Below are 10087 nucleotides of genomic sequence, written 5' to 3' on the forward strand. Positions count from 1 at the left end.
GAGTGGAAACATAAAAAATTAACTTTGCAGAAGAGATCTTTTGTGTTGAGAAAATATTAAATTTTTGGAAAAGTGTTAAATATTTAGCATTTTGATTTTGACCAAAAAAAAGAAAATTGTTGTGTTCTTTCTTTCTGTAGAACAATCCAGAAGTAATAAGGGCCAAATAAGGTCCAAGAGCAGCTTGACAGTGAAGAAGAAGCCTTTTTTGAAGAAAAAATCATGAAATCAAGACTCAATTCCTATAAAATACAAGTGCATGTCTGGGCCTCACAACACCAAGATTAATATTAAATTGAACAAACACAAAAAGGTTGTAGAAAGGGGAATCCGTTATAAGTGTAATGTGTGCAGAATGGATTTTGCTTCAACGAATAACATCAAAATACACATGAGGATTCATACAGGAAAACATCCACACAAGTGCTCTGTCTGTGATAAAGGTTTCTTGACAAAAAGCAATTTGAAATCGCACATGATGATCCATACAGGAGAGCATCCTCACAAATGCTCGATATGTGATAAAGGTTTCTCTCGAAAAAGCAGTTTGAAATTACATATGAGGATCCATACAGGAGAGCAACCTTACAAATGCTCGATATGTGATAAAGGTTTTTCTCGAAAAGACAATTTGAAATCACATATGAAGAGCCATACAGGAGAGCGTCCTCACAAATGCTCGATATGTGATATAGGTTTCCCTCGAAAAGACAGTTTGAAATTACATATGAGGATCCACACAGGAGAGCGACCTTACAAATGCTCGATATGTGATATAGGTTTCCCTCAAAAAGACAGTTTGAAATTACATATGAGGATCCACACAGGAGAGCAACCTTACAAATGCTCGATATGTGACAAAGGTTTCTCTCGAAAAGGCTATTTGAAATCACATATGAGGATCCATACAGGAGAGCGACCTTACAAATGCTCGATATGTGACAAAGGTTTCTCTCATAACTTCAGCTTGAAATCACATATGAAGATCCATACAGGAGAGCGACCTTACAAATGCTCGATATGTGATAAAGGTTTCTCTGAAAGCAGCAGTTTGAAATTACATATAAGGATCCATACAGGAGAGCGACCTTACAAATGCTCGATATGTGATAAAGGTTTCTCTCGAAAAGGCGATTTGAAATCACATATGATGATCCATACAGGAGAGCATCCTCACAAATGCTCGATATGTGATAAAGCTTTCTCTCAAAACAGCCATTTGAAATCACATATGAGGATCCATACAGGAGAGCGACCTTACAAATGCTCGATATGTGATAAAGGTTTCTCTCGAAAAGGCGATTTGAAATCACATATGATGATCCATACAGGAGAGCGACCTTACAAATGCTCGATATGTGATAAAGGTTTCTCTCAAAACAGCAAATTGAAATTACATTTGAGGATCCATACAGGAGAGCGACCTTACAAATGCTCGATATGTGATAAAGGTTTCTCTCGAAACAGCAAATTGAAATTACATTTGAGGATCCATACAGGAGAGCAACCTTACAAATGCTCGATATGTGATAAAGGTTTATGTCAAAACAGCAAATTGAAATTACATTTGAGGATCCACACAGGAGAGCAACCTTACAAATGCTCGATATGTGACAAAGGTTTCTCTCGAAAAGACAGTTTGAAATTACATATGAGGATCCATACAGGAGAGCTGTAATCTGTAATACCAGGATATGAAAAATGAGATGAGGAGGATTTGGAAATTGAAGAAATCTGAAATTGTACCAGTGATAGTCAGAGCAACAGGGAATCCGGATGATCAAGAAAATCCCAAAGAAGGACTTATAAAGCATTCCGGGGAATATCATGACAAAGAATCTACAGGTGGAAGCTGTCAGAGGTTCAGTGAGGATTCTGAAACGAGCCTTTGGACCAAAGCTATGAGAACGAAGTTTCACAAACTGGTTAATGAAAAAGAATCCTTTACCGAAAAAGGAGGTGGAGATTTTGAGTTCTGGGAGAACTTCCTTCCAGCTTCTAAATAAAACTGGTCTGTGGAGATAACGACCAACGAGAGCATCCGTACAAATCGACCATGGGCCGAGTCCACTAATTCTGCTTGGTTTTCGAATTCCGTGGTCTACGATGAGAAGTATCTGCATATGTGCTTGATATGCTTAAAAAGTGTATATGAACCATTAATGAAATGTTCCCATGTTCGAAATTTGCACATTAATGAGCAACGGCCAAAAACAAAGAGGAAGTTAAACTCCGTTGGTGAGGACTTCCTTTTCCCTAGCAACGGTTGCATAGATGCTTCTAAATCGAGATTTTGAGCATTGCAATCCTCTGATCATGCAAATGTATGATTTTGCAAATCATATGATGTTATCAGATATTATTTTGTGGATTATTTCATATACATAATTCCAATAAATTGGTGTCCGTTGCTATGGTAAAAATATCCCTAGCACCCAATATTTCACAAACTGCTTATATGCATCAATTGATTCACTAAAAGTATAAATCTGCTCCGTAAATTAGACTAGCCAGGCTCGAAACATACTGGTATACTTTGGGGACTCGTGATCCCACCCCAAATCCCTATATTTGTAACTTGGAATACAAAAATGAACTATTAAAGAAACAAATATTTCAAAAAAACCGAAATAATTATCACACATATACTTTAATGGGTATTTAAATTTGTATAGTATCCCCATACTACCTTTCTCTATTTTTGTCCTCTTGAGATATACAGACACACAGACGCACATAAACACACATACACTTTTACACACATAACACGTGCACACCCATATCATTCTTTTTTATATCCAAATGCTCCTCATTCACTCTTCTTTCTTGTAAATATTTCCTGTTTCCTTCCCCTTTCTCTCCATTTAACACACACACACACACACACACACACACACACACACACACACACACACACACACATATGCACACCCATGCAGACACACACACACACACACACACACACACACACACACATATGCACACCCATGCAGACACACACATGCACTCATTTTAAGTCACATTTTTCATAATCTTGTTTCATCCGCTCTCCCTCCCCCCCTCCCCTCCCCCCCCGCTCCTCTCTCTCTCATTCTCTCTCAAGCTTTGTGCATCCCTATCTGAAACAGCACTAAATAATGGCAAAAGCCACTCAAACAAACCATTTATGTTCAGTTTATAAACGGCTCGTGTGTTTCACATATTCTCTTTGACATGCATATGATATTATTGATGTAAACAAGTTTGTATGAGGACATCATAGTCTGAATCATTACACAAACATGCAACTCCTCCAATTCCTCTGACTCTCGGCAAGATAGTGCACATTAAGTACTGTACATATAATTTGGTTCAATAATAAATGGGAAAGGATAGATATTGTACTTGGCATGCATATTCATTGTAATTTTTCATATGAAAATCCGTCCCTACAGGACAAAAGTTCACATTCTTAAACGACATTCGTTTTATTTTATCCTCCAGTATAAACTGTTCTCGGCAAAAAGAAAACACAGGTATAATGTTTTAACTTTGGAATGAAATGCATAATTTCTCAGTCTTACATTCATCTGAAATACAAAATTTTGTATTCATTAATCTTTCATTTTCAAATGGAAATGACCCCATTCTATAGAAAGTGGCAAAACCTTTGTTGTTAAATGAAGAAAAAAGAACAAATACACAGAGATTTTTGTTGATACAATAACATAATGCATTCCTGTCAATCATATTTGTGCATTCAGTAGCAAAGCATCAAAATAAATCAATGACTAATGGACTCAAGTTACAAAAACGCACAGAGTATAAGGAAGTAATTAAGCATCTTCATCTGATTCCAGAGTGTCAATTTCTCCCTCAATCTGTGTCAAATCAGGAACAGACGCCTGATTTGCACAGACTTTAGATGAACACAAATCACTACAGGGAAGCTTGTTGAGCAAACACGACCACTGCCCTCGAGTACATTGTGTCTTCTTGCAAGAGCAATGGGCAAGTTCCATTACACTTGATGGTGCTGGGGGAAGACCCATCCAGTCTATGGTGAGCAAACCATCATCAATATCCCAACCATTGTTCTTTGGTGATGATATTTCTGATTTGCTGATAAGGCACATTTTGTGAATGGCGGCTTGGTAGTTTGCTCGCTATATGTGCTTGTGCATGAAATCTCTGTTTCGAGGCGAGCTTTTCTCTCCACAGCTCCCAGTCTTGAACATTCTGCATCTTGCTTCATTTACATCACGACAGCCCTTCTGCCCATAGAGTTCACAGGTGTATGCTTCGATGTCTTCATACAAGGATGGTGGTACTGTAAACGTCATGCCAAGCTTTTCAAATGTGGATCAGTGGTCTTTACTTGATGTCAAGGTATTTGCAGATTTTGGTTTACTATTACCATACAAAGCACTCACTGTGACGCATCCAGTAAAACAATGAAATCCTTTAAACGCAGAACAAACCTCTTTCCTAAAATGGGCAATTATGTGACAGACAACAATTGTGCGTGTATTACTTCCTCTGCCTGTGTGGAAGTAGACCTCTGCATCTATGTCCTTGCAAAATGCCACACATAGTACCAAGACATCGGTGTCTGGACTGATCATGATGATGATGTGATCACTGTTATTACAGCGTACAAAGAGTGAAGTAGAAGTCTCGTATCGGCTTCTTGTGTTGAGAACAGACTTGGGATTTGCAAAACTTCCTCATCATTGCCATGGTTTCCAATAGAATGACACTCAATGCCATGCCCAACAATAATTGTGATGTCATCAATCAGCTTCCCAGTCTTGCACCACTGTTTGAACAAAAATTGCAGATTTTCCTTGTTGTCACCACAAGATCGAAACTTGGACCATTGTTTTGGAGTCCTCTGGTCAGGAGAAAATATTTCACTGATCTGGGTCCCTTCCTCTGCTCATCTTTCTCTTTCAGCATTCTTTATGCTGCCAGACATGTATCTGTCCGGAACAAAGTGAACAACTTTGGACTTGTTCATCTTTCTCTTGTTCACAAGGACTTTCAACATTTCATCAGCAAACTGTCCAAATGTTGGCTGTGGTTTGACGACTCTGATGAGTGCCATCGAATCCCATACCCACATTGAGCCAAATGGGATCTCCTCAACTGATCCCTCCAGGAAGTGCATGAGTTTGTCTTTGTTGGTTTTCACAGGAGAGCCATCATCGTTTGCCAGTGGTGCAGGAAATGGACCCAATTAATGAACCAGCATCTCTTTGATGTCAACCTTTCTCTCTTGTTGCGGACAGATCCTGGTCAGCTATCAAGGCGATTTCTTTACCCTTCACTTTTGTTATGGTGGACTTCTCTGTATCCTTGAAAGTGTTCAGCTTCATCTTCGTCATGGTGTCATGAAAACCAATATCAATTGATTGAAGTCTCTTCTGGCAGAATGTTGTGAAGGCAACTTCACCTTTTTCCTTAGCCTCATGAAGGTCTGCAGCGACAGGTCTGATGCAAGCTGACCTGATGTTATGTAAAACAGCTTGTCTCATTCTAGTGAAGGATCAAAAGGGTTGACCATATTTTGAATTGTATCCATGATGTTCTGTATGTTCTGCTCATCATGCTCTATTCGTGTTCTGTCTAAGTCAACACGGGCCTGACATGAAGTGTCACGACCAACCATCGCCATCTCCTGACAATTATTTCTCGTAATGGCAGTTCTTTCATATTTTAATAATGTCCAGCTGTGCACTGCACCCTTCTTGAGCATGAATCCAGTCACTCCTCCTTTTGTCTTGGAGTCTCGGTTTGCAGTTTGCTCAATTATTTGGTCACAACCAATTTGAGCAAACCTATGCTTCTGTTGTGTTTGTGCAACAAAATTCCCAGCTTAACTCTGCATAGATGTCAGGGTGACTCTGTCTCAAGCAGCACATCTCAAACCAATACGATGTCAGATACCTTGCATTAATGATTCTGTCATATGAAAAGAACCAAGGTGGAATGGAATGGATGCTCGACAGGTGAAGGTTCCAACTGGCTTGCCTTGTAGCCCTGATGAATAGAAGCAAGTCATCAACCATTAGAATATATATGCTCCAGAAGTGGGACGGCTCAATATTCAGGTTGTCCATAATGAATTATCATAGCCACCGACAAGCTCCTGAAATGTCTTTGAGTTGACACGGTTGTCAAAGTCTTCAGCTGGGAATGCCTTCTGCAGGTGAATTGCAAGCTGGGAAGCGACATTTCTCTCCTCTTCTGATACAGTATCCCAGTATGACTGCCATCGGAGTCGTTGCAGTGCTTCACAAAGTAATTTGTGAGATCTTATGCTCCTGTTCTAATGATGGCCACTTATTACTCCCCCGACAGACCCAGTAGCAATCACTTCAGACTCGATGATAATGTCCTGTAAGCCAGCATCAGAATATCGCTTTCCAATACTCATTAGGCACAACATCATCTTCAATGACTCATTAGGCACAACACTGGCAGCAGCATCCATGTTGATGTCTGCTGCTGTGGGTGGCCAGATCAGCTGAGGATCCATGTTGATGCTGCTTAGGCACAACACTGGCAGCAGCATCCATGTTGATGTCTGCTGCTGTGGGTGGCCAGATCAGCTGAGGATTGGCACAAGTTCCATCAGATATTTTGAGCCTTTGAATAAATGGCCTTGTCCATGACTACAATAATCTTACTGAGTCTCAACCCATCTGCTATGGCAAGGCTGTGACATAGGATCGTGTACCCTGTGTTTAAATGAGTTCGACTGAGGACTGGCATCTATGACAGGTAAGTAGCCAATATTTGTTTGTGTTGGAAAAGCACCTCTTTTAAACAATGTGCTGTAACCAGTCCATCCAGGTAAGACACTTTCATTCAGGTTTGCCGTCTTTGTGAGAAAGTATGCGCCATCGATTTTCCGTGCAGTTTATTGGACATGGATATGGTTCTCCAAGTCCAGTTGGACATTCTCAGCATATTTCCTGGGCCCTTTCCTTTGCCCTTCATGATAGAATTCCAGGTTGTTTGATGGTGGCTGTCGGGTTTGTTTCCTCTTTTTCTGCACAGATCTTGCTTCATCACGAGAGTCGTCAGTGAATACCCGCCTTTGAATTATTATACCATTGGTATTGTGGGTGGTTCCTCTGCCAGATAGTTTCATCGCCGAAGTCATTGTTATCCCATACAATCATTGTATGGATATTTGGCTGGATATTTGGAGGTATGAAATACTCTCCTCGCTGAATCTGAAGTTGGGCCATGGCTGTATCATGTTCAAGGACCTGGGAATTGGAAGTACAATGCCCCAGGCCATTCAACAGCCCGATAAGCTGAGCAGATCAAGTTATGTGTCCAACTGATATAGCCAACGCAGTGCTTTGGCATGAGCCTCCTTCCATTGAATGCAATGTTGATTATATCCTGGCAAGTTAAAATAATCTTCTTGCTTCTGTCTTCACAAACGTTTACACGTGCAATTTATTGAGGAAGTTCATCAGACGCTCCTGTTGACCATGCCATGAAGTTCAATGACTCATTAGGCACAAGACTTGCAGCAACATCCATGTTGATGTCTGCTGCTGTGGGTGTCCATATCAGCTGAGGATTGGCACTCGTTGCAATGATCCTCCTCTTCAGTGATTGTGCAGCATGGTAAAGAACTCTATAGTTATGCCCTGCATTCATATGAGATGTGGTTTCATCTTGGTTTGTGTCCAAGTCATCTGTCTCATCCGTGCTTACATCAGAGGAGAATGGGAGAGCAACCTCCTCTACCACCTCGTCTGGACAAATCTTCCTCAAACACGAATTAAATCACTTTCGTTGTGCGAGATTATCTCAAAAACATCAAACGGGTAAGTCTTCTGAAGTATCTTCTTCAGATAAAAGGATTTGTATCTAATATGTAACTCCTCTCCCTCACATACATATTTCTTAAATGAAGATAGTAATTTCTTATCTCCGAAAAAGAAATTAGATTGTCTGCACATTCGTGCACACTGTGCATGCAATGCAGCATGCCATGTTGCGATGTTCCAACAACGTGTTCATGCACACTCTGTACGATTACTGTGATTGGCTAATTTTGTGGAGCCTCTTTACAACCATAATGATTGGTCGAGTAAGGCTTACAATGACGTCATTATTTCAGAAAAATCGTATGCTGTGAAGGTAATTTATCATCCTTATTATCAAACTTGTGAAAAAATGTGCAGGTTTTAAAAATGGGAACATTCTTAAGTGTTCTTAGAAATCTTCCAGCTGATCAAAAAAGTTAAAATAAAGTACTTCTCTGATGCAGACCGGGGAAAGTAAGAATTTGAGGGCTCGGCCCATGTGCTAAAATGTTCTATTTGTGAGGAGGATTTTATGAGGATCTAAACGGAGCTTGAACTTCCATAGTGCAACCCATGCTGGAGTGCTCGCATAAAAAGTGCTCTGACTGTGGGAAAGGTTTTGCTGATAAAGGTTTGTTAAATTCACAAAGCATTACCCGTACTGTGTTGTTTGTGCCACCCTTGCAAGCGATCCTCAGCAGTCGGCAAGGTATTCAGTGAACCAGTATGGAGAAAGCGATCGTGAAAGCGTACAGCGCTTTTGGGCATCTACCTTGTCAGTACAACTTCTCAGAGTACCATCTGCAACCCCTGACAACCAGCCGTTACCCCAAACCCCTTGATGAAAGCCATACAGTTGGCTGTCACCAGAATGTCCACAACAATGACTGCAAACTAGTGATAGAAGGCAACAAAAATCCCAAAATTCTAAGCCCATGTGCGTCCTCAAACTAAGTTTAAAGAAAAAGTTAGCTTAAAAAAAATGTAAAATTTATCAATTTGGTTTTCTGTATTTTATTAGAATAGAGCAAACGTATATGGTTATGTCATTATGTCGTTTTGTTTATATGCGACCAAAACGTCTTATTCTTCAAATAAAATTAACACCTTCTGAATTAACCCTCTTAATTACATTTTGACTAATTACGTTTAGTTTAGATATGTATTAACAATAGCAATTATAGAATTTTAATGTGATTATTGTTGCATGGGTATCTTCTTTTATTATAATAGTAATATTATAATAATAGTTATTTTCGTTGTGGAGCAAACGTATATGGTTGTGTTTGTATTCGACCAAAACGTATTCTTCTTCTTCAAATACAATTAACACCCAAAACACAGTCCGTGAACTCTTAATTACGTTTAGACTGCCGAGTCTTAAAGGCCCAGAGGATCCAAAAGACCCTGAAATCCAAATGGCCCTGAAGACCCAAAAGACACCGAAATGGTCAAAGATGCTTATCCCTCTGAACAGACATGTGGTGAGGCGCGCGGAATGCGCCAAGTCACGCTAGTTCTCCTAATGGAGAATTGTTGAAAAATCTATGCCAAACACTCAAATGGTAACAGAACTTAATCTCTCAATCTGATATTGGATCTCATCGTGGTTCTTTCAGGGTCTTCATTAGGTTGCCAGCTTGTAATTCTTGTCTCTGTTGTTGCCATGTATCCAGCCAAAATCCATTTAAATTTTTTGATTGTGACCAGTGTTTAGGAATTTTATTTTCCATCTGATTTAGTTGTTTTTTACTTGTCCCTTTTTGGTTTTGCTCAGATGGCATCTTTCCATGGCAGTTTGAACCTCAATTTTTACTCAATCTTTGCTGTAGTCCATGTTTCATTGCTTTGTGTGATATGGGGAGAACACCCTTGTAAAATTGTTTATCAGAAGAGGACTTCTGCCTATGTTTTTCATGAAACTTGAATTTGTGATGCGTTTTGCAATAAAGAGAGGTCCTCAAAGCACAAATGCAGTGTCTGTTTTATTGTGAAAATGTAAATCACATTATGATCAATTATTAGTCAGTGAAGAGTTTGGAGTTGTCCATATCTCCAGAAGTAATCCTGATCAAACCGAGAGTTGTTCACCAATCAGTTGAAAGCCAAGCACAGCATTTACCATCATGGCATGACTGCACTTCATGCCATCACTGATTGCTTTCAAGCACCTTGGTGACACAGGGACCAATGTGGAAGGCCATACAGCTGGTTGCTCCCACATTTTTGTCAACATCAATAGTAATGCATCGTTTATGGATGGAATACCTTCA

General features: G+C 39.8%; 1 protein-coding gene and 1 long non-coding RNA gene across 6 annotated transcripts in view; both read left to right on the forward strand.

The window, feature by feature from the left end:
* Positions 1 to 9786, forward strand: part of LOC144889623 (uncharacterized) — a 39688-nt gene extending 29902 nt beyond the window's left edge. The window contains exons 3-6 of one of the 5 annotated variants that reach the window (XR_013621931.1): positions 3484 to 3515; positions 3875 to 4041; positions 4201 to 4368; positions 8503 to 9786. This is a non-coding gene — a long non-coding RNA (uncharacterized LOC144889623). The remainder of the gene's footprint in view (positions 1 to 3483; positions 3516 to 3874; positions 4042 to 4200; positions 4369 to 8502) is intronic. The other 4 variants (XR_013621928.1, XR_013621930.1, XR_013621932.1 and 1 more) reach the window with 4 other exon arrangements.
* On the forward strand, positions 83 to 2423 carry LOC144888254 (uncharacterized). The gene is made up of 2 exons (XM_078770586.1): positions 83 to 1535; positions 1620 to 2423. Exons 1-2 carry the CDS (start codon positions 260 to 262, stop codon positions 1676 to 1678), a joined length of 1335 nt encoding a protein of 444 aa, XP_078626712.1. The 5' UTR covers positions 83 to 259; the 3' UTR covers positions 1679 to 2423.
* Positions 9787 to 10087: the final 301 nt, after the last annotated feature.

The sequence above is a fragment of the Myxine glutinosa genome, chromosome 1, assembly GCF_964187855.1.
Source record: "Myxine glutinosa chromosome 1, kmMyxGlut1.1, whole genome shotgun sequence".
NCBI lineage: Eukaryota > Metazoa > Chordata > Myxini > Myxiniformes > Myxinidae > Myxine > Myxine glutinosa.

Coding starts and splice junctions, on each gene's coding strand:
- LOC144888254 (XM_078770586.1), top strand. CDS start 260: ATGTCTGGGCCTCACAACACCAAGATTAATATTAAATTGAACAAACAC. Junction 1,536..1,619: donor ATGCTCGATATGTGATAAAG/GTTTATGTCAAA, acceptor TATGTGACAAAG/GTTTCTCTCGAAAAGACAGT.